At 34.1% G+C, this 24,995-nt stretch overlaps 1 protein-coding gene across 5 annotated transcripts; it reads left to right on the forward strand.

Annotated features, from left to right (window-relative positions):
- Nucleotides 1-24,995, forward strand: LOC128159284 (FYVE, RhoGEF and PH domain-containing protein 6-like). 5 transcript variants are annotated; one of them, XM_052822345.1, is made up of 22 exons: nucleotides 1-187; nucleotides 5,388-5,427; nucleotides 9,774-9,868; nucleotides 10,432-13,055; nucleotides 13,908-14,003; nucleotides 14,652-14,803; nucleotides 16,054-16,210; nucleotides 16,532-16,619; nucleotides 17,070-17,120; nucleotides 18,288-18,346; nucleotides 18,816-18,887; nucleotides 19,128-19,196; nucleotides 19,488-19,571; nucleotides 19,908-19,987; nucleotides 20,494-20,596; nucleotides 21,873-22,019; nucleotides 22,394-22,493; nucleotides 22,711-22,877; nucleotides 23,469-23,591; nucleotides 23,934-23,993; nucleotides 24,285-24,382; nucleotides 24,668-24,995. In XM_052822345.1, exons 1-22 carry the CDS (start codon nucleotides 178-180, stop codon nucleotides 24,708-24,710), a joined length of 4,518 nt encoding a protein of 1,505 aa, XP_052678305.1. In that variant the 5' UTR covers nucleotides 1-177; the 3' UTR covers nucleotides 24,711-24,995. The 5 variants fall into 5 exon arrangements, with proteins under 5 accessions (XP_052678305.1, XP_052678306.1, XP_052678307.1 ...); XM_052822346.1 differs by having other exon boundaries at nucleotides 22-45; XM_052822347.1 differs by having other exon boundaries at nucleotides 40-107.

Genomic DNA, 24,995 nt, shown 5'->3' on the forward strand with positions numbered 1-24,995 from the left:
AACAAATCAGTACGTTGTCAAACCTTCTTCAAGCTCTTGTAATGAGTAAGTGAGATCTTCCTATATTAAAGGATTATAATTGGAGCGCCGCGGTAGGCCACTCGGATGTAATTATACAGTCTAGATTGTAATTATGGATTAAAAAGTGTAGGATTACGGTATGGTCCCTGAATTATCATGGATACAGGTAAGAAATATTTAAAACATCTGTGAAAGAGCGCTCCAAGGTTTGAAAAAGAAAGTATGCCCCGAAGCTACATTTATAATGAAATTTACCTATGGACAGATTTTTTACACCAATTTAGGGGGTAAATAATGAAACATTTACCTAGTTCTATGTCATCGACCCGAGATAAAGACTTATCGAATATTCTATCCATGTGCTTGTTGATTATAAACACTCCGGATTTCCTCTGTTGAAATATTATCTGCACATATTTTTCAAGAGACTTGTAATATAAGTTCTTTAGCTTTTCTCAAAGATCAGTTTTGTGAGATCTGTAGCAGTGGTTATTCTTCAAGGAGAGAGTTTGGGTGTTCTTCAGTTCATTCATGAATTAAACAGTCAGATTTGTTAGTTTCAAACCCCCATCAGAAGCAAAATACACGAACATTTGTTTGTTTATAATATACTTGTGCTTGATGCATACAATATGAAATATGTTTTATGTATCCTGACAACAAAAAAAGCTAATCGACGGAGTTGCCAATCTCTGTTCTTTATGTCTCTGATATTATCAACTTGATTGTGAGTACTAATATTGTAGATTACTTGTAAGGCCTATTAAAAAAAATTGTGTGTTTAGGGTAACTTTATGAAAAAATTAGGTTAGGTAGGAAATCTTTTTTATTTTATCATATTTTTTTCTGCATGCATGAATCCTAAGAATGTTTGTTGGTGTCAAATTAAATTTAGAGTTTTTAATAGAAATAATATAAAAATCACAATTGGATAAAAATAGACATTTAAAAATGGAAGGATCGGGGCATTTTAGTAGGTTAGGTTGGGTTACCTTAAACACACAACTTTTTTTTTTTAGGCGTAATTTATTGCATCAGCATGGGCTGCTACAGTTTACACACAATTTTCAGAACCCATGATTCTTTGACCTTCTTATTTTATAACTCTTGTATTGTAAATATATTTGTTATAACTATTAATTCACATGTTATACATACATGTAACTTTCTTCACATTACACGTGAAATAAGTGATTATCAAGTACATGAAAGCCAGATGGTCAGACTTGCTAATGCCCTATATAGCTGAGACTTAGATTCCAATACATGCAAACCCATATGTATATTGCTAATATATCTAAGGAAAAAGTACAATTTTTAACAGTATGATTTTAAATTTGTCAAGCCCTTTAATTTTTTAGCCTAATGCTGCTGTTGGAATTAAAACCGAACTATGGAGTGATCAATGCAAAACAGCTAAAAAAGCTAGCTTATAAAGAGACAATGTTATGCAATTTTGATGTCAGAATGACCACAAGAATCTATATTTTGGCACTGACAGAATATCTTGGCTTCAATTGGTTTATTGGGGTACTTTTATTTGTTTAATGCGAGCAGCAGGTGAAGGATACATTGAATACTGTTTACACTACTATTAAGTGAACAATTGTTTGAACTAGCTGTATCAAAAATACAATCAACGATTGTTGCCTTGGATAGTCAGATGTCTAAACAACAAGGAAGTCATTTAAGTAGTTTATCCAAGGTCAGCTGCCCTGCAATAATCTATGTACGGTATGCTTTATATATTCTAGAGTCTTAATTAACTACCGTATCCATATTCTGAATTAAGTAAACACTGCTGCAGACTATGAGAAGAGCAATATATTGAGATATTACTTGTGAATATTGATGCATTGCTGAGTAGATATCATAGGGATGCTGTTTGATTATTTTTTAATGATCAGGCTCTTTAAAAAAAATCATCTTGAAAGCAGTAACTCTTTCTTGCTTCAAGGAGGCAGGATGCTTCACAAATTTTAAACATCAGACCTAGGCTACCTTAGAATCTTAATTATGATTTTTAGCCATAGACTTTGAAATTATCATAATATGCAGGGAAATATTGGCCCTCTTTTTATTATCGCTCCATTTGCCCTTGTTGTCAGCAGGTGAATTTAAGACCAAGCGAATTCCAATGTCTCAAATTATATCTCTCTTAAAACACAACTGTGTCTAGGCAAATTCAAGATGCAGCGAAGTTGTTTGTTTGCAAGTGTAGAAGGATTTCAAGATTCACCTCCTATATGTTAGTTACAGTGTAATTCTGCAAAGATGGCATGACAAACAGGAGAGCAGTAAATTGACTGGCAATTAATTTACCATCTTTAAGAGATCTGATGACTCACAAGATCAATATTGATGAACCACGCATGGAAAAAGCCATTGTTTTTCATCTAGTTTACAATTTACCTCTTTTGAAGACATGGCATGTTCTGTAATATTTTCTAATTATATTGAAACCTGCTGGCAGGAATGTGTTTATCAAGCCTACAGCAATCAATGGCTTTTGAGGTTCTCTGTGTAAGAGGGAATGTGTGAAATTGCTGTGATATCATTCAATTATACATGAAACTTCAAACACAGCTGACAAACCAGTACTGTATATTAAATGTGGAACTAGTTATGGGGGTTTGCTTCATTCATCTATTCCTAATTTAATCTTTTAATGAGCATGTCATTGAATGAAAGTGTAAACTATTAATTTTACAAAATTTTGAAGTAATTTTAAAAATTATCTAGACTTCAGACAGTATTTAAAAGTATATACTTATATGATACTGCTAGGTTACAAAATAAGAAAAAGAGAATTCTTTAGTTGTAATATGTGAGAGAGAGAGAGAGAGAGAGAGAGAGAGAGAGAGAGAGAGAGAGAGAGAGAGAGAGAATATAACCCAGTAGTCAAAAGTCCAAGACCCAATTCGTTCAAGAATCTGGCACTTTTGACTGACTGGTCACTGACAGCCTTTAGACCCATATACAGAGAGAAGCAAAATCAGGGCAAACTGACTGTGTCATTCACACAAGTAGTTTATACTGCAGACTGGTGCTTATTTATGAATAGACAGGAAATGTATAAAGAGGGGAGAGCTTTTGTGTTCAGAGATTGAATTGCTCTGTGATTCATGCTCAGCTTCATTGTCAAAAACACAAAGTTTGGTGGTGGTATTTTTTTTTTCATATCTCCCGAATGTTTCTTTCAAAACGCACTGAGGACTGCGACTGCTGATAGGAAAGCGTTCCTTAATATACACACACACAGGCACTTGACTTCTTTTTCGTATTGCTGTGCGTTGCTGGTTAGGGATCGCTAAAACATTGGCTTTGATGGTCGTCACAGGGTATGCTTGCAATCTCAAGTGCTTGTGAATGAAAAAGACATTTTCTATTGAGTTGGCTGAGAGTCGCAACTTTTACTTTTGCTATACACATGTGATCTCATTACAAGAATTCTGTCGGAATGAAGGACTCCTTGTCTTTGGTTAACAAGGTCTGCTCTCAGACAGGTAAATTTATTACTTAGAAGTTGTTTAATTTCTTTTTAAAAATCACCGGCAGGTATGCATGTACCGTACTGCTAATGAAGAAATTCAATGTATGGTACTCAGTCTTACTTGTCTTAATAATTTTGAATGCATCTACCCAAAGCCTATGACAGTTTCTTGCTATATTAATGCTAAATCTCTCTTCTGTAACTAATAAATTTGTCTTGTAAATATATCAGATGACAGTGCTTGAGAAGAAATTTGAAATTGATGAAAGCGGAGTTAGTTGTTTGGGTTTAATGATAATAACCTGGTTATATGTATTTTATTGGGCACAAACGGTAATGAAAGGAAGACCTTGATGCATGCATTGCTTGCTTTATGTGCAGTAATTTGGTCTACAATGATGAATTTTTGAAGTTCAACAGACCGTAACATGTACAGATCCTGGTATTCTTGAGTTTAAGAAATAGGGATCAGAATTTTTTTTCAAAATATCTTGTACCTGGTACATATTTTAATTCGTACATATTTTAAAATTATGGGAGTTTGTGACATTAAGTTTTGTACTTTTTAGGGTGGAGTTTTGGTAGAGCCTTCAAATTATGCTTCCTAGATCTGACGTTGTCATGATAATTTCTTATAGAATGCCGTCTGTTATATATATACTTGTACATTTAAGAAGATGAAGGTCCATGCATAATAGTGTATTTTTGCAAATACGAACAGTAAATGAAATTGATGATGTCTATTGACATATATCACCGTCAACTTTGATTAGAAATGGTCAATCCATACAAAACTCAATATGTGAATAACAGTGGTTTTCCTCCCTTGAAACATCGGAGGCATTTTGATTTTTGAAAGTCCTTGCAAATAAGTTTTATTTTTCTAACTTGTTGATTGAGCGATAAACTCTTATACATGTTTATGCTATTCTTCATTCTATAATGAGATTTATAATGTGAATAGTTACCTTTAAGTAAGTCATTTGTAAGAAGTAGATGTAAAATTGTAAATGTAATTACCTTAATCCCTTGGGAATATTTTTGATATTGAGAATTATACATCATTTGATTCTTCCTATTTAGTAAGATGTGCATGTTTACAAGAATCCTTTGTAGACTATGCCAGACTTGCAAATTTTTGCGTTAATCTCTTTATTCCCTATCGGGTTTATTTATAGATTTCATGAGGTTAAAAAAGTCTCTATTTGCTTCAGGCAGATAACATTCTTTAGTTTTTTTATGACAACATTAAAAACTCATTTTTTTTTTCAAAGTCTGAAGCAGAGAAAAACATGGCCCATTATATCAGCAGGCTTTCATAAAGACTCTGAAGTTCAGCTTCAACACCTGGACAGAACGAGATAAATCTTGCTAATTATTGTGATTGCTATGAACAAAAAATGAAAAAGAAAATTTCAAATACTTAGATCTTTTTGGCAAGGGTCTTACTGAAAGACCTGATCAAAAGTAAACAATAATCATGTTTTTCTCAATTCTAGATTGAATTCTGATGCAGTAAAAATGCTATTCATATGTTTGGGTACAGATTAAACCTACCAGTATATTAAGCGCTGGTATAGTCTTTAATATAAGCAGTAAAGAATGACTACATTACAGGATGTTAATTAATTAATGCGCCATTTGCTTGGGACATTACCATCCCGTGATTGTGTACTAAGAAGTAAAGGGACTAATTTTCTCTCTTGATTTTTGGTATTACATACATGTACATATTTTAACATGTATATCCCATGCATCTATTTTAAAAATCTTTTGAATGCAGCACTTGAATTCCTTGGCTCTTTGATTATACTAAATGCTTGAAGTAGATACTATAGATATTTATGACATTTTCTCATTTGATTCCTTTTAGAACCTGGACCAATGACACAGACTGATGCCAATGCTAATCAGTAAGTACTAATTATGTTATATGTTGTAATTATAACTACTGTACTTCCATTATTGCTGGGCTAATATGTTTGGCTTGTTCAAAGGGAGGGGTTGCATAATTAGATTACTCATTTATTATTTGGAAAACCCCTGAAATACCTATGTTGTATCTAAAAATAAGGACACATGTTTTACAAGCTTAACATAAAGGTATAAATCTTAGATAGCACTGAAGAATCTTTAAACTATTGTCACAAGACTGTGGTTTTTTTTTTTGTGCAAGTCATATTCCAATTTAAGTTCTTGGAGTATGGGTTTGTGACGATAAAATATTATTCAACCTAAGTTTATTTTCAGGATATGAGAAGCTGCTTAATGCTATGCTTATTATGAATTATACATTTAATTCCCAGACATTAATTATTGATGAACATAATATCTTTATTTATATCTTATGAATGAGTGCATTCTTACGCATGTTACATTTAATAATACTTTGAAGTTGGCCATTTATTAATATTAATTGTGTCTTAATTTTCAAATTACACCCATTCTATTTTATGACAAATGTTATTTACTTTGATACTAAATATAATCGGCACAAAAAAGAAAGGGATATTTTTTAATTAAAAAAGCTAATTTTGACTTCATCATCTTCATGCATTTCTTGTTCAGAATCCTATGGTAACAGCATAGGACTTTGATCTTTGTTATACAAGTAATATTCAGAAAAGAGGGTTGTTTTTGTCTTTAGATATGCCTGGTGGGGTTTTCTCATTTATTGGACAATGTTTTGTAGATTCCTTATAACATGTGTAGTCAATTAACGATGCACTCAGTTTATTTGTTGTACGTTAATGGTGCTTAACAATGAAAAAGATGTTTTGGTTAAAAAAAAGTTTATATTGCAATTTGCAAAGGAAGATGACATTAGGACTACAGAAATATTTTCACAAAGATAAAATACTTGTTTTTATTATCAAAGCTATCAGAGAGTTGATTTTTTAAAGCACTGCATGTTTATAGGAATCTGTTGATATAAGATAAGAAGAACATTTTCTCTCTCTGCAAATTCAGAAATGAAATATTGTCAAGATTTTAAAAAGATGCAGGTTAAGGTTGTTAAAAATTCCAAGAACTGAAATATATTCTTTATTTTCTATATACCAGTATATCTATTTACATTGTACAAAACAAAGCATTGTTTTAAAAACACACCAAACATGAGCATACAAATTTATAACAACTTTGTCAGAGAGAGAGAGAGAGAGAGAGAGAGAGAGAGAGAGAGAGAGAGAGAGAGAGAGCGCAGCACAAAAATTTGATGCTTTGACCTTGATCATGTTGATCACAAATATCTTATCTGAAAATCTCAGTGGGGAAGAAAAATAATTTGTACAGGTCTCAAATGCTCATGTTTTGAGATGTATATTTAATCATGCTGGGCCTTGGTTTTGATAGACAAGCATCACCTTAGCACCTGGTGCAAACACATTCTGGTTATCAGGAGTGAAAGGTTTTCAGTTCCCCCAGTCTTAGATTAGCGGTGCACGTCTCTGTGAGTTTGATGTATCGGGGGACTTGAGTTTGTTTTTGCTGGGAACTGAGTCATTTCTTCATTATCATGCATTTGAATCAGCATTTGAGATTGCATTTCTCTTTTTAAGAATATATAAATCCCTTTGGAACATTTAGAATTTTTAGAGCTCTATAGAAATGAGTAGGAACTGAGGTAAGGGGCCATAATCCATATATCAGTTGTTGATATATGCATACAGTTTTTTTTAACATCAAAAGACATTTTTACATTCACATTTTACAAAAAATTTTGAGACTTCTTTTAAAACACTGAAAGTGTTAATCTATTATGATAACAAAATATATGAAGTTAATTTAAATTAAGGAGGGAAAAAATATCTACAATCAGCAGATATATTGATTTGATATCAACAGATATCACTCTGGATATAATCATGTCCATTTAGATTTGTTCAAAATATTCAAAATGCATTATATGATTTCAAAGATTAGGGTCCCTCTCTGTGGGCACCCTATTGTGATCTGTCTGTCTGTCCATCTGTCTGTCCGTTCAAGATTGCTTGTCCTGAGCATATCTTCTCTCACCTAAGCCCAATCTGGCTCATACTTGGGTTAAGGGTGTGCAATGATCTTGAACCATGTTTCTAGGTCCAAGGTTAAGGTCATAGCAGAATTATAAATAAATCCTTGTTCAGAGCACATCTTCTATCCCGTTAGTCCAATCTAGTTCGTACTTCACTCACAGAGTTTCTATGGTCAAAGGGTGTGTAGTGACCTTGAATGAAGTTTGTAGGTCAAGGTTATATCTGATCATGCAAAAATCCATTTTTCAGATCATATATGCTTTCCACTTAGCCGTATTTGGCTTTTTGGTTAATGACATGCACTGACCTTGAACAAGTCAATGTGAAGGTCATAGAAGATCTTTTTAGAATGAGTTTTAGACCATAGATTATTTCCCATTTGGTTAATCTTCAGATTAAACAAAAATGCCTGTACGAGGGTTGTCCCAAAATAGCGTAGACAAGTGGCGTTATTCAGTTAATCGAAGACAAAGGAAGATGAAATTTGTGCCACAAAGGGTTCAAGAAATTTGCATTCAAATAATGTTTTAAAATCGAACATTGTTTGAGATTAAATTAGTGAAATGAAAGCACGTTAGATCAGAAATTCGACATGCGGCGCAATGTCAAAAACAAAAAGTTAAAATCAACATAATGAATTGAAATTTGGGAGGAAAAGTACTTTTCGAATGAAAAAAAATCAAATAAAACATACAATGATATTTGATAATAATTCTATTTTTTACTCAGAAAATGTTTTGGCTATAACAAAACTTTTAAATATTTTATAGCGCGTTTTGTGACAAGTTGAAAAGTTAACTGGTAATAAAATGACGTTGTCAGCGTTTAAGGCGGCGCAGCAGTAACTGGAACAATTTTGTAAAGACCATGAAATAAATCCTAAGCGGCTTTGGAAATAAGTGAACTTAACAAAATCGATGAGAAATGCATTTTGTGAATAAGTAGTTAAACAACATTGAAACTATTTGAACAAGTATGATGACAATAAGTGGAGAAAAAGAAACCCCGAACGATATCAATGGACGTCAAAATGTTGAACGACACATTTTGGTAAGACGGACGTTAGACAAATAGTAATACGGGGCAAGTTTGGAGCCGACACATCGTTTGCACTTAGAAAATGTTTAAAAAATACAAAACTAGAAATATATATAGAATTTTCAAGCAGGGTACATGTTCAAAGATAATATTTTTTCTAAGACATTTTCGGAAATAAAACTTAAATCTTATTGTAAGCGATATGGAGGGTTTAGCAACAACGTAAAACTGAAAATTTTCGACGTCGCATATTGCGCCGCCTGACAAAACTTGTTGTTACTAATTATTCATTTTCTCGAGAAATAAATAAAGTACAGATTTGAACTTTTCAGCATTGTTTGCCAAAGGGTCATTGAAGAAAACACAGAAGTCTAATGAAATTACTGTGAACAGATTATAAATTATGTGTCCTGTCTACATTATTTTGGGACAACCCTCGTATGTAAGGAGTAATATGAAATTGAATTAGAAGTCATGGTTAAAGCAAAGTTCTCTGAAATTCATTTCTGTCTATTGTCCACTATTTAAGTGGGGCCCTTTGAGATGGTCACCATCTTAATGGTGTCTTGTTTACATATAAGATGTGGAACCTTATTCAGTGTAGACTAAAAATTGAATATATATTTCAATTGGGGAAATGAAAAAAAATCATCACGAAAAAGATACTTTATTTCGTAAAATCATTACAGTAACTCTATACTTGTTAATCAACTGTACAGTGTACATTTAGTGAGAGAATGAAATAGCCTCCCTTACATGACAAATGTTGTGCCCAATATCTGTTTGAAGATGAAGGGTGTGGTAGTTTAAACTTGATGTATGGATGTAGATGTTGAGAACTTGATGTGTAGGTGTAGATGTCTCTAAGTGTTTTGTTATTGACAGTTTATGCAAGAGAATGGCAGGTGTGTTCTCTGAGGTTGTGATATAAACACCCAGAGAAATTAATTAACTGTTCTAACATTTGTTGAGTTAAGGCTCATACTGATATCTTTTTGGCTAAGAAAAAGAGGAATTCAGACTCTCAAAGCATAAATGTTTACCTTGGAACATTTCAAAGGAAATAAAATATATCTCACAAGAGAGAGAGAGAAAAAGCAAAAAAAAAAAAACAGAAGAAAGCCAAGACCAAGAGCAAATCCATCTGTCTGAATCTTTCATTTGTATTGAAAACAAATAAGTGAGTGTGGCTTTTTTTTCTTCAGACTCCCAAGATGCAAGCCACCTGTGCCGAGGAAGCCATCCATCAGCCCCAAACCGGCTAACCTTTCGCGGTCACCCAGTGCCCCAACCAATCAAGGTGATTCAATGCAGAGAATACAAAACCTGTCTGTAGGAAATGGGAATTGCAATCTTGCATGGAACGAAAGTTCTCAAGAAACTGTATTTATGAATATATATGATTTGTATCTTATTTACCATTATCAAAAGCATTCTGAACAAAATATAACATTTGTTAGATTATTATTTTTTTTTGGGGGGAGGGGGGAGGGGGTTATATTTATGAAGCAGATTTGAGCTGCACTTGAATTTTATTGAAAGTTATGAGTTATGAAGTTTGATATGCTGTGAATTATTTTTAGAATACTTGATGACTCAGTTTTCTTGGAAGATTTCATAATTTCCCATCTTCAATGAATTTACATCCTAAATGAATTCTGAAACAATTAATGCACAGTCTTTTTTTTTACTATTCATTGGAGTGAATTTGTAGAGCTGTAGAAAAAACATCATCCTCAACTGTGGGAAGATTCAGTCCAACAAATTTTAAATGAATGGATTTCACAGCGGGATGAATCAGAATATAAAAAAGTATAGATGTATAAAAAGTATTTGATGATGGAATATATATATTTTTTTTAGATGGTACGGCACGAAACTCCCCTCCTCCTCTACCAATAACACCTCCAAATAGTGGATTGAGAAAAACAAAGAGCACATCTAATGCCAGAAGCACACCACTCAGCACATCAGCACATATGTCAAGCACAAATCATGCACAACCAGATTTTAGCACATCAAACTGCAATCAGATAACCATTAATGGAACATTTGACCAAACAAATTCATCTTCACAGAATGTGGACCAATCACATTTACCAAGTTACACATGTGACCAAAATCAGAATGCAGCATCATCAAATGAGGACTTGACCAAATTCCCCAAAAGCCAAAGTTTTTCAAAAGCCCCCAAACCAAGACTCCCGAGAACTTCTTCCAATTCTAAGGTCAACCAGAACTGCAGCCCGCTTTCTTCAAACTCAAATTCTCCAAATGTGGTCAGAAAATCAAAGGATCCTGTGTCAAAAAGTACTTTCTATGATAATGAATGTAATTCAGTAGAAACCCATTCTGGAAAGAGCTGCTTTTATGTTGCATCAGAGGATTCAGGGAGCAAGACAACTGTGTCTGACAACCAGGCTGATAAACAAGCAGCTTGTGTGGATAAGAAATCTTTGTCTGAAACTGCTTCCCATTTCAATGGAGAAAACACCATTACCAACTCTACTAAGAAACCTGCCAAAATTCCACCCAAAGTTCCTCCAAAAGTCAGTCCAAAAAGAGTGGGAAGCCAGAAGAATCTCTCTGCTTCTGTTGATTCTCAACCAAAACTTGTTCCTTCATCCACTTCTGAGTGTGTGTCAAAGAACGTTGAAGTAAGGGTGGCAGAAACTTCGGCATTACCTTCTGGAGATGATAGTGGGCATTGTTTGAAAGTGGAGATAGACTCTGCATCACAAGATGTGAATGGAAACTCTAATGTTGCTGAGGTACAGACATTGAGTCCCAGTATCGGGGGTAAAACTCCATCTCCAAGACCAAGACCCCAGCCCAAACCCAGGAAAAGTATGACCCCAAGTCCAAGGAAGGTAGGGGAAAAATTTGAAGATGATATTAAAAGTGATGAAAGTAAGTCAGTTGATCCCACACCAAAGAAAGAAACAGATGCTGACAAACTGAGCAATGATGTTGGTAAGGTGTCTGAAAGTGTGGATGAAGTGACAGAGATTGTAGTTGAAGTGAAAGACAATGTGGAGAAAGTTTTAGAAAATGTGGAAAATAGTCAAAGTGAAAAGGGAATATCCTGTGAATGTAACAAAGAAGAAAAAGTGAACGACTTGGAACAAAAATGTCATGTGAATAATCCCCTTGACATGACTTTTAGGACATCTGAAGCCAAACCATCTAAGGAAAGTCTTGTGGACCAAACTAGTATTGTCTGTGATAAAACCAAATTTAATGAACCCTTAGATCAACCTGAGATTATTACTCAAGACAGTGTGAAGCAAAGTGACGAACCTGTGCTTTCTGCTGTGGAAGAAGATAATTCAGCAGGAAATGTTGTGCAGAGTGATTCAAAGAACCCTGTGGATATATTAGGGGAGGATCTTCCAGAGACTTCATCCCTTTTGGATGAGATTGAAAAAATTGTCACAAAGAGGATGAGTAGTCTTGAAAACCCTGTGCAGGAAGATATGGAAGAGAAAAATCAAAACTTACCCATCAGACCCCCCAGACCAAAGCGCGAGTCCAAGAAAACGTTTTCCATATGTTTGGATGGGAACCCAGTGGAAGGGGATTTCAGGGGTTCCACATCATCTGTAAATGAAATGCCCCCACCTAGTAGTAAGAAACCACCAAAACCTAAAAGACAAAAGCTCAACAAGAATGTTGTAAGCAGGAGTCAGTCGGATGTGTCTGGAATCCGTTCACATGGGCTGGATCTGTGTAGCAAAGAGATAGACATTGACGCCAGTGAGGATGACAAAGACAAGAATGGTCCTGTTGTGCCCCCTAGAAGAACGCAAGCCAAAAGTGGAGGGAAAGGTAGAAGTTTGACTGTGGATTTCTGTGTGCCAGCTAACCAGCATGCTTTGCTGAGGGAAATTGCTTTGGCAGACCATAGAAGGGAACTGGAGGCTTCTTCAAGTCCAAAAAGTCCACAGTCATCACAAAGTGTTGAAAACCTGCACAGCCAGACAAGCTTGCAAAACACGAATCGACAACTCCGTCCCTCGCGAAAAGCACCTCCACCCCCACCCCCCTCCATAGACTCCACTCCTAAATCCACAAAAACTGACAAAAAAGATTCCACAGAGGATATCTGTCATCCACACAATAACAGTATGTTTGGTGGCTCTCTTTCAGCCCCCACAATAAGTGATGATGACACCAGTAGTGTGGAAGCTCATGAGTATCACTACATCCCAGAGGACTTGATTAATCCACCATCTGCTGACTCCACTCTCCACAGAGAGAAATCACCTTCTCCACCTGATCTTCCACCTAGGACCTACAACACAAGTCTTTCTACTTCAACCTCTCTGATTAGTCAGTCTGTTTTGAATGATAGCTGTCTGTCAGATAAGGACCGCCCAGTGAGTGTGGTTAGCGTCTTCAGCAGCCAATCAGAAAGTGGCTCATTTGGACATGGAAATGATGAATCAAGCTCAGAGGATTCAGAAACTGAAAGTAGTGAAGACAAGGTATTAAAATATATGCCCGCTTTACATATATAAATTAAAAGTAAAGTTATCAAAAAATTTAAACAACTTAAAACTTAATATTAAGTTTAAACTTTGTGTGTCAATATGTTTTGTTTTGTTTTAGTTTTGCATAAAGATCACACTGTTTGTAGGACAAGTTATATTTTACTTGACAAAGTAACTATTACAAATGCTTGCCATGCTTCATGAATGAAATGAAATACAATTGCATTTTGAATTCTTATTTAATGCCTTGGGAAGCTAATACTGAACCAATTCATCTCCAAATTTTGCACAATGCAGAGATACTGCATGTAAATTCTGTTTGTTAAGTAAATGAAATCTTTTATACTAACATGAATATTGATTAGAAAACAAAATGCATACATTAAAACATTTTGAAATTTTTCTCTCTTAAATAGATGTTAACCCAGTTGTGTTGAATAAACTTCATGGAATCCTTTGTAACTTAGTTATGTGGGAAGTTTTATTGCACAACTTATTTTTTTTCCTGCTCTAAAAGTACTAAGCTGTACTTGTAAACATGCTTTTTGATCTTTTTTATTTTCATCCTGATTTCACTTCATTTTTATCGATCAGCTTTATTTACGTACACGATTACGTTACAAAGTTATTTTTGAAAAAGAGGAACTATTATATAGAAAAATGAAATATTTCGTTGTTTGTAAACTAAGTTACAGGAATGAATCCAGATATTGAGGTAATCAAATTTAAATCAGTTGAAATATTTAGGAATTTATGTTTCTTGTGTAAAGAGAAAATGGATTTAATTCACTTAAGAATTTAAGAATTGATTTCTGTCTTGTTCATCCATAATTTGATTGGTTTCAGATTGCCAGGAAACGGGCCAAGAAAGTGTTCTACATCGCTAAAGAGATCTGTTCCTCGGAGGAAGTTTTTGTTGACGTTTTGAAGCTCTTGAACCTGGTAGGTTTACAATATCGTGGGCTCTGTCTTACAAATTGTGATAACTCTCAACACAGAGGAGACGTAAACATTGGGTATCTGACTGACAGAGTCTGTCAGAAACATCAGTGACCCTGAGGCTTGAACCCCTTCAAACAGGAAGTGTTTTTTCTGATTTGTTAAATATACACTTCACTACACAGTTATGTTTTGTTGGAGGAGGATCAAAGTTTTTTTTATTTAGGATAATTGAAGTTTTATTTGGGGGGTGGGGGTGGTTTTTTTTTTAAGGATAATTATCAATTTTATTGGGGGGGGGGTGTCTTTTTGAATTTTTTTTCTAAAACAAAACAAAGGTTTGTGAGTTATTGATTTTTATGCATGATTTATTTGAAAAGTTGTGTAAACTATGCTTTAATCTTTATATTTTCCTTGAAGAGATAGCATTGTTTGCCTATTTTCCCTATTTTTCCCTTTTCAATACTAACAACAGTAACCTTGTATTTCCATGTACCGGTAACTACTATAAGCACTTTATACTTTTTAAGCTTAGACTTCTCAACCATTATAAATCTGTATGAAAGAATATATAAGAAATGGTTAAAGTTAAAGCAAAAAATCATGATCTCTCAACATTAAAGGATAAGTAAATATATTTGTGTATTGTAGGATTTCCGAGTGTTCGTTTCGCAGGCCACAGAAGCCAGTGGTAAGCCTGTGATTCCTAATGAAGTCCTGAACAAGATCCTGAACTATCTTCCCCAGCTACAGAACCTGAATGAGGAGCTACTGAAAGATCTACAGACCAGGGTGGCCAAATGGTAAGAAGGGGTGGAGGGTAGAGGTGGTTCACAAATCATTTCAATTTATTTCCTAATTAAGGGTCCTCAAGGACAACAGGAGAGTTCTCATGATCTGGAAAGGTGTACATGCTGTGGATGAAGAACTGAGTGAAGAAGGTTTTGTGTTGAAAGGAAATCAATCGTCTTTGTCTTGTCCCAAAGTTTCAGTCCTTGAAGGGCCCTGGGGAGGGGGTCTAAGAATGTGGGGTCTGGTAGTCTTCATTGTTAAATGGTAAAATGAAAAATATGGGGAGATTTCGGAGGCTAATTCTTGTATGGGATTGTTGATTTACAATGCGAACAATTAATTTGAGCTCAAATGTCGAGGAACATTAGAAAGAGTCGATACATCAATACATCAAGTAAGGAGACAAGAAACAAGAAATGGTGCCATAGACCTGGAATCTGGCCAAATGATGATGGCAGAAGGGAGTTGTCTTCTTGTATATTTAAAAAAAAAAGTTTAATAGTTGTAGTTGTGATATGAAAGTGTTGCATGTAATTTGAAAGAGAGGCTGTGGGAATAAGGAGTTGTCTCATACAGTTCACAGGAAAAGGATTCTATATTTGTGGAAGTCAGAAAACTTGTCCCAGTTTATACCATTAGTTTATCCTGTCAAAAAGTAATGTACAGTATTAGGTGTGTTTAGTTTTCTTCAAAAACAAAGAATTAACATAACTATCAATATGATCATGGTGCTAGTTAAATCAATAAATCAATTTGGATGAATCTATTTTTCAGTGGTTTTTATAGACCGAACGTTAAAGATGAGATAAATGCTGTATGTTATGCACTAGAGTTTGTTCGATCTGCCAAGATATGCATCATGTGCAGCATGTGTCTTAATTATTCATAAATTTGATGCAGTACAAGATTAGGTAGTGCAGCTAAAGTCTGCTAACAAACAGGGCTGTCGATCTGCTCATATTTCTGTATTGATGCTACTTAACCAAATTCCTAGTGGGTAATGTAGAAACATGTCAAAACAGAATGAAACAAAACAAACTGTTATATACTAAAAGAGGACGAAATACTATGAATTTTATCATTGTATGTTGCACACTTATAATTTTTTTTAAAAACTTGAGTTTTGAGTAGATCCCTAAATTTGAATGTTTATTGGAGTATAATAAGAGAAAAATAGATATTCATTAATATAACCAAGCTTGAAATTTAATTTCACTAAACATGCAAATATTTATGCCCAAGAGTTTTAATGATTTTCTAGGGAGGATTGTCCCCAGGTGGCAGACATTTTCGTAAGGAAGGGACCATTCCTCAAGTTGTACACTTCATATATTAAGGATTTCTCGGAAGCCACGGATATCATGGACGAGGCTTGTAAGAAATATCCCTCATTTCTCACCGCAGTCAAACAGTTTGAGGTTAGTCGTAACACACTCCTTTCAAATGTTTTAGATGCACTGCATTGTTTTGAAAGTTGTTGCTGTTAATATTTATGCATCAGTTTGCATACAATGTGTTATATTGACATGCACCACTGACAATTAACTCACATTTTGTTCAAAGCACTTTAGAGTAACTTTTAAATACATTTGAGAAGTTGCTATTCAATTTTTTTTTATTTTCAAAAATGAAATATTGAAATATTTCCTCAAAAGTTTACATGTCGGACATAAAAATGAGTTTGCTTGTGTTCATTTTCGTCAACTTTTTTATGACATTAAAATATTGCTTTGTTACAGAGAAGTCCCCGATGTGCCAATTTAGGATTGAAACATTACATGTTGAAACCCATTCAGAGAATTCCACAGTACAAACTACTGCTTCAAGGTAAAGTACTCAATGTTTGAGGAACAGTGCCACTTAAGCAGGAAGTAGTCATTTACCATTGAAATACAATATTACTATTTTTATCAACTTTTGTGACTTCTGTCAAATTTAGCCCAACAATTTGATTATTTTTTTCTTCATTGAAATTCATTTATTTCAATCTACCTGTAATTTTCATGATGAAAGCTGTCAGTAAGATAGTGAGAACTTGTTAAGTTTTACCTGGAATTACTATCTTACGAATGTGATCTTGAATTGAACTTGTAAGTACTTAGGAAAAAAGTATCAGTCAGTTATCATAAGTTGATGCAAAGTTCAAAATAACGCTCAATGTAAAAAAAAAAAAAAATCAACAATTTAAACAAAGGATATTTGAATTTTTGTTATGACATTTTTAACATAATACACAATGTAATGACATTGTATTTATGTTATCAATTTTTTGTATAGATTATCGGAAGCACTTGACTCCGGAGTCTCCGGATTATCAGGATACGATAGGTGAGTGTTCAATCCATATACATGATAAAGTAGCTACTAGGATAGCTGATGGAGGAAGATGATCTTTGTCATTAGGGTTGGGCCATTCACTCAACTGCTACTAACAAAAGTTGTGCAATTCATTTACATAACAACAACCAAAAGAAAGTTATGCAACTGACTCATCCTTATCTTGCTCCACTTAAAACTTAGTCATTTTGAGATTCATTGTCATCTGTGCATTGTCTAGAAATGACCTACATGTGTGACATCATTTTATAGAGTGAGGGCAATGTCAATGCATATAAAAAAAAAGCCATTCCTATATGCAAGGGTACAAGATAGGGTTGAAAAATTAGAAAACAGAACAAGTTGGAGATGAGGATGGGGTTGAATTGAGTTGTTATCATTCCGGTTTTCAAATAATCCCATAAGCCTTACCTTAACGTCTTTGAGTCTTGCATGTTATGAATTTCATGTAAATGTAATAATTATTGGTTTTTAAACCTCAGCGGTTAGAATGCTTTAAGCTCTTTAGCATTCTTCTCAGAAGCAGTAGCAGATTCAGAACGTCTAATTTTAATTAGATTAGCCCTTTAGCTGCTCTGTATAGAAATAGTTACATTTTCATATGTTGTATTGCAATACCTGAGCAAGATCAATTAACTTGTATTACTTGTAGGCTATACAATTAGAAGTGTAGATTTAATATTTTGATGAACCATAGTAATATTAAGATGATGCAGTGTACTTGTGTAGATATGCATGTGAGATATATGAATGCATCTGATGCACTCAAAAGTAGCAGTTCACACTTAAATGACAAGGCTTGACCCAGTTTTGGTGTGCCGTATTGGACTACAGTAGCCATTTGTCATCGGAAGTGCCTATTGAGGTTGCTCTAGTGACCTTGATGAGTCAAAGAGAGGCTACTTATCTATAATAGGATGATATAGGTGCATTAAGTGTGGTACAGACAGATTGTGACATACTTACATAAAGGCGTTTGGCCCAATTTAATGTACATTGTACATAGGTTTTGTATAAAATATTTTTATAGTTTTCCCACATATACATGTATACCAGAATGCAGAATAGAAAACTGGAAATTTTTGAAACTTAATTGTTACATGTATCATTTACTTTTTTTAAATTTGGTTCATATAATTGCCATCTTTGTCACTGCAGTTGCACTGAAGATTGTGTCAGATGTTGCAGACCATGCAAATGAGAGCATGCGGCAGGGGGTATGTATTACTTTGAGTAACTCTGTATAACACTGTATAAGTCTGTGTACCTCTGTATAACACTGAATAAGTCTGTGTAACTCTGTACAATACTGTATAAGTCTGTGTAACTCTGTACAACACTCTATAACCATGTTTAACTATAAGTAACTACAACATTCGATAACTATGTATAACTATAAAGAACTACAACTTTCTATAACTCTGTATAACTCTGGTTTACACTGAGTAGCTAAAATACTCTCAGATTAATGTATTATTGATGAGTAGCTGTTATATAAAGGGGTTGATGATTTAAGGTTATATTTCCACGGCCAATTAGAATAAATACTGCATTAGTTTCAAATAAAAAAAAAAATTGACAAAGTTATTATGTGAAGTTCTGGCTTCATTATCTCTGTAAATTAGAGGAAATGCTTTAATTTTTATTTGGTAAGAACCAGTGTATTATGTGATTATATGTTTACAGGATCATGTACAGAAGATGTTGGAGATCCAGAAATCAGTGGAGGGGAACTATGAGGTCATCAAACCTGGCAGGGTAGGTTTACATGTACCGGGGTATATCATTAAAAAGAAATAATGGTTTCTGAGGGTACATAGCAGCACATGTACACTGCTTAGCTGTATCACACTTTCATATCCATTCAATGACTTTATACATTTATAGTGAAGATCAGTTAACGCATTAGAATTTGGCGGGGAAAATAATATATATAGAGCACTGCTATAAATTAAAATGGTGGACTAGATTTGAATTGATTTTCTTTTCTTTCCGTAGACCTTTCTGAAAGAAGGAGAGTTAATGAAACTGTCCAGGAAAGAGATGCAACCCAGGATGTTCTTTTTGGTAAGCTAAATCAAAATAATTTACCAAAAAATAAACTATTTCAATAAACCAACCAGTCATATTGATGTGCATGTATATCCATTCCCTTTTAGACTGTGAATCTAACCTTGGTTTTGGCACTTATGACAAAAAACTTATCAGTTAAAAAAATTCTATGAGAAATTCAACCATTTTCAAAGATGTCAAATACACATGAAGTATTTTTAGTGCATGTTATCTAAATTATGAATTAAACCATAAGTAAAATTAATGCTACAGGCATTAGTTATCCAATAAGAATGAATTTTTCAGTTTAATGATGTCCTGTTGTACACTTCCCCCATTGCCACGGGAGGATACAGATTTAACAACGCCCTTACCTTGGTCGGAATGAAAGTAAGTCGGGGAGGTCATCAATACTGTATATTCCTAATTAGACATGAGGAATTATTATCAACATAAAATCACGAGAAGCACCCCTCGCAGATTTTTAAAAATCTTGGATATTTTCTTTTTACTGCAGCTATTAATTGTGTAAATCAGATCCAAAACTTTTGTGTTCTCCACATTGGATATAAAACAATAGAATTTTGAATTAAACTAATTGCTGAAAATGAGGAATTTACAGTATTTTACTTGATTGCTTAATTCCTATGATGTACACCCAATGTAACTGAATCATGAAGGATGAAGTAATTGTTGGTTTTGTGACAATCCATCTTTGTGTTATAGGTGAGCAAGCCAAAGAGAGATGACCTGAAGACTGAGTTCAACATCATCAGCATACAGCGCTCATTTATGGTGATCGCAAAGTGAGTGTTAGTGAACTCAAAAAGCAAGGGAAATAACTGTAGAACACAACATCACCAAACATCTCTGCTCTTTATTAATCTGACATTCTTGATTTGTTAGATGGACTTCAAGAATTTAATTTAATTTTATATTTTTTAATTCTTAAATCTTGAAACGTTATGTGGAGCTCTGCATTTAATTGGTCAAGTAGTCAAATTTTGTAAATTTTAATACATATTTCAATGGATTTAATAATGTATTGATGGAAAGTACAGTCATGTTTTTGGTTTGACTTGTCAGTTGAAAGCAATATGCTTTGTCTCTAAAGTGTGTTGAATCTAGCCAGACCTCTTTTCAAAGACATGAACGTCATTTAATTTTTTATTCTTCAGTTTGCTGTCACAGGGTTCACATTTCTTGAATGACAAGATAATGATATTAATGATGATGACCTCACCAGTAGAATAGTAATTGACAAATCCATGTATTTTACATCAATAAATAAGACCTTGTTGTGTGTGTACAGGAACGAGGAGGAGAGGAACAGTTGGGTGGACATGTTACAGAGGGCTATAGACGACCAGACGCATCGCAGGAACACGTTCGAAAACGGGAAAACCGGCGGACAGGTAAACTGAAAAATCATAGTCCAAGGGATTCTAGTTATCCAGTTATCTCTATGGAAAATATTTTTTTACTAATTAAGGATAGCAGCTGGAGCAGCAGATACATGTAATATATATCTTTGATGAGTTGGGGTGAGGGGATTTGGGGGAGGGGGGGGGGGTAGTCAAGCCTATTCTTTGACTGTACAAGCAGATAACATGCTTAGGTCTGTTATAGAAGTTCACTTGACTACGGTAGTTTTAAACATTGTTACAAAGACCTGTTCGCCTAGGTTCTATGTAACTTTTATAGTGTCCTATATGTTATCTGAATGTGTGAATAGTTTGGATGGATTATTTTACAGGCGTACAATCCAAGGAAGGTACACAATGAGGACACTGTGTGCATTGCTTATCAGTGTGCTGTGTTTGATTTCTGTTGCTAATCATTCATGTTTAAGCACAGAATTTTAAATTTTTTTTAATGTATGACAAATATTGCTATACATAAACTTGTACTACCATCTACCATTAGTACATAATGGTCACATTTTGGGGTATGGTAACTTTGCAAATTACTTTGTAACTTGTATTTTATTTTTCAAATCAAAAAAGCAAAAAAAAATGAAAAATAAATAAATAAGATACAAAAAAGAAATTAGAATAAAACTGGGGGGGGGGGGGGGGGGAGTGGATTATTAATGTTTACCAAATGAATAATAATATATATTGGATGCAGATCTCTTTAAAAAATAAACAACATTTCTAAGTGAACATAGAACTTCATTTGCTCTGCAGGCATACCAAGGATGCTTTTATACTCATTTTTTCTCCATTTGAAATAGGTTTTCCCAATTATTTATTCTACAATTTAAAAGGTATAATTTGAAAATAATTATCACAATTTTTGTTGGAGACACTTTTTAGATACTTGAAACTTCTGAGATTTAGTTAATGGGATTAAATCAGCACTGTAATATGGGATCTAATAGATAATCTTCTTTGTTGAAACCACCTTCCATTATTTCTTGTCCATCATGTATTGTGTGTTTTCATCTAATCTATGATGCTTTTCTTCTTCTTTCTGTGTGTTATGTTATTCAAGGGACATAACTCTTTTACCTTCTGTGATATTCTTTCTGCAATATCTATGTTGTTTCATAATCTGTATTTTCATCATTTGTTGTTTAAGATTGAAGAGTGTGATATTGAAAAGTCTGATTTTTATGCATTTTCATAAAATAACACACTTAACAGACATGTTAGAGATGCAAGTATTAAATGTTGTGTATTTTTGCAGTCTTTCTACGACATCTACGACGTGAACTATGAGCTGGGCTCCAAGGCCCCTATCTGGATCCCTGACACGCGTGTCACCATGTGTATGATCTGTACGTCAGAGTTCTCTGTCACGTGGAGGCGACATCACTGTCGAGCGTGTGGGAGGGTATGAAACTTTGACACTTCTTTTCAAACCAAAGAAAATGGATGATATTTACAAAATAATAGGAAAACTACAAACTTTTCTTTAAGATTTCTGTATATGCTAAATTTATATTTAGTGGATTTTTTAAAGAAAAACATTTTTCTGAAAGACTTCAATTTAAAAGTTAAATTTTTTCTTTATTACCATGCATTGATGTAAGGAAGAATGCAAATATTGATATTGACCTACAGTTTTTCAAATAAATAGGAGATTATTTATCCTCCCTCCAAATTTTTTAGTCATTTTTATAAGCAATGCCACATTGATTATCATATTACCCGTTAATAAACTCAAAAAAAATTTATTTGAAATTCAATTTAATTTTGGTTTGTCAGGTGGTGTGCTCTAACTGTTCAGATAACAGGGCCCCCTTGGAGTACCTCAGGAATAAATCGGTGCGAGTCTGTGAAGAGTGTTTCCAGAAACTCCAGACAGGTAAACTACACAAAGAACTCCGTAATCTGTCACGTGACATGGAATTAAGAGGGGTTCGGTGCATTAGTGGGTGGTAAAACTGTCAATGAAGGATCTTTAATCGATTTTTAGAACAAAATATGGAGCTTATTTAAATTTTAAGTACATATAATTGATTTTTAAGAAGGAACTTTAAGGAGATGTAGAATTAGAGTTTTGAAACTTATTTGTACTTCAGCTTTAGAAGAGAAGGAGAAACATCATTGTTTGGATGACAAGTTTACGCAGGGTCAGGACGGGTCATTTCTCAGTCTAGGGAACTTGAAGGAGAGATTTCGACAAATTCGACGCAGTGCCCGGTTCACACACCATCCGACAACAAAGAGACCGGGCCGACTCAAAATTGTAAGTCAGGGACCGGGCCGACTTAAAATTGTAAGTCAGAGACCGGGCCGACTCAAAATTGTAAGTCAGAGACCGGGCCGACTCAAAATTGTAACAGAGACAGGGCCGACTCAAAATTGTGAGTCAGGGGTCGGTTAAGACTTGTTTCTTTGGTCTCAAAATGTTATTGAACTGTAGAAATCTTTTTAACATTAGATTAGTCAGATATTGAATATTGATTTATTAAATTGAATAACAGTAATGAATAAAAAATTACTATTAAAATTTAGATTTATAGATAAATAAATTTTTTAATTAATCATTGATTAATCCATATCTATTACTGTATACTGGGCAATTTTTTCCCAAAATTTATTTTTTGTTCCACTCATTGTTTGTCTTAATTATTCATTTCACGCCATGTTGGTGGCAAATGAAACTTATTGAAAGGTAGAGTTATCTGTCACTCCTTACCATGTTTCAAAGGCAAATATAGACAGATATATTGTATATAAGTGCAGTTAAAGAAATTGACTCTTATGCAAAAGTTTTGATATGACAAGGATACGTTATTACATTGTGTGTGACTTTCTATGTTGTGTTATTTCCCAGCATGCCAGTGACCCGGAAGCCACCATCAGCGGCTACCTGTTCAAGTGGCACAAGGACAAGAAGTGGAAGAAGTACTGGTTCGTGATGAAGGACAAGGTCCTCTACACATTCAAGGCTTCAGAGGTAAGGAACGGGGCATGTATACAGTACTACCTTATTCATATGTACAAGAAAATGGAATTATTGTATGCATATTATTCAAGGCATTTGAAGTTTTTTAAAAAAATATTTGCATGTTCATGATTATTGTATTCTACAACAGTTATTGGTGAGATAAAGAAAAGCCCTGGTTGAGATATGTTGTAAAAGCCAATGTTGTACTTATGGTCCTTGATGCAACTTTTTAACTGATCATCTAATGATATTTTTTTTTAAAGACTTTAAGGTGCCCCTGACCATGTTAATAACTTAATTCTGTTCAAAGATTTATTACTTTGAGGTTAATACTTAATCTCCTCATTGTAGGATGTGAATGCTATAGACAGTGTGTCTGTCCTGGGCTATGAAATATGTCACTACACAGAGGTATGGGCATCTTCTTATGACTCAAGTATGAAATGTTATTTGAAAAATGATGTTTTGAATAGATGTAATTAAACCTCTTAAAATCAAGAGCTTTCTTTATCTTTTAGTTGAGATGAAACTTACTTTGTTCAGAAATAAGATTAAAAAAATAATTCTAAGCAAGTTGTATGCCAACCTGTCTAGATCTGTATTGACCAAAAAAAAAAATTGAATAAAAATAGTCAGCTCTTTTATTACATTGCATGTATATTATAACTGGTGACCTTTTTATTGTCTTTTACATGATATCAGGTTTTCGAGGGAATACCAGCTAATCTGTTGTTCAACATGAAACATAAAAACCAGCCACCAATCATCTTCCACTCAGAGGATGAAGTCACGGCCACAAGGTACGACTCTTGTGATTGGTTGATTGTCCTTAGCCAATAACAAATCAGAGTTCATGCAACATTATGATAATTTGTATCTTTTTGCTCTAAAATATACATTATATAGAAAATAAAATGTTATGTAGTTATTTTTTTATGTGATTTCAAAAGTATTAATGATTAAAAGAGTTATTGCCCTTTAACACATAAAACTGTTCTACACTTTGACTGATAACTGGAAAGTTTTTAATCTATTTAATACATTATTAATTATTTTTCTTTGACTCTTAATATTTCTTTCAACAGGTGGATACAAGCTATGGAGGAAGCTTCACAACTGAAGACCTGACCGCAAAGTGGTGTGAAAATCTCAACTCGTAACTCGTTGTGGTTCCAATGATCTCAGACATCTCGGCAATTCTCGCAGCTGAATATCCCGTATCTCGCTGTCGTCGGTACATGTAGTGGAGGGCTGCCTCAGTTACAGAGTGCTGACATCAAAACATCCACAAGCTACTGGTCGTAAGTGGTCCATCAATGTGTGTCAAACAGACAATAACTTCAGCGCGGGTAGAACTAGGTTGCAGACTCTGGTTCATGTAAATGCTAGCTAGCTAAGGTTGAAAAATAGTTG

This window comes from Crassostrea angulata, chromosome 8, assembly GCF_025612915.1.
Source record: "Crassostrea angulata isolate pt1a10 chromosome 8, ASM2561291v2, whole genome shotgun sequence".
Taxonomy (NCBI): Eukaryota; Metazoa; Mollusca; class Bivalvia; order Ostreida; family Ostreidae; genus Magallana; species Magallana angulata.

What these genes read in the sequence shown, in the direction of transcription:
- LOC128159284 (XM_052822344.1), top strand. Translation starts at nt 3,482, where the DNA reads ATGAAGGACTCCTTGTCTTTGGTTAACAAGGTCTGCTCTCAGACAG. An exon ending in AACCCAGGATGTTCTTTTTG is followed by an intron (nt 19,197 to 19,487) that starts GTAAGCTAAATC and finishes TGAATTTTTCAG; the next exon opens with TTTAATGATGTCCTGTTGTA. An exon ending in ACTGTCGAGCGTGTGGGAGG is followed by an intron (nt 22,020 to 22,393) that starts GTATGAAACTTT and finishes TTGGTTTGTCAG; the next exon opens with GTGGTGTGCTCTAACTGTTC.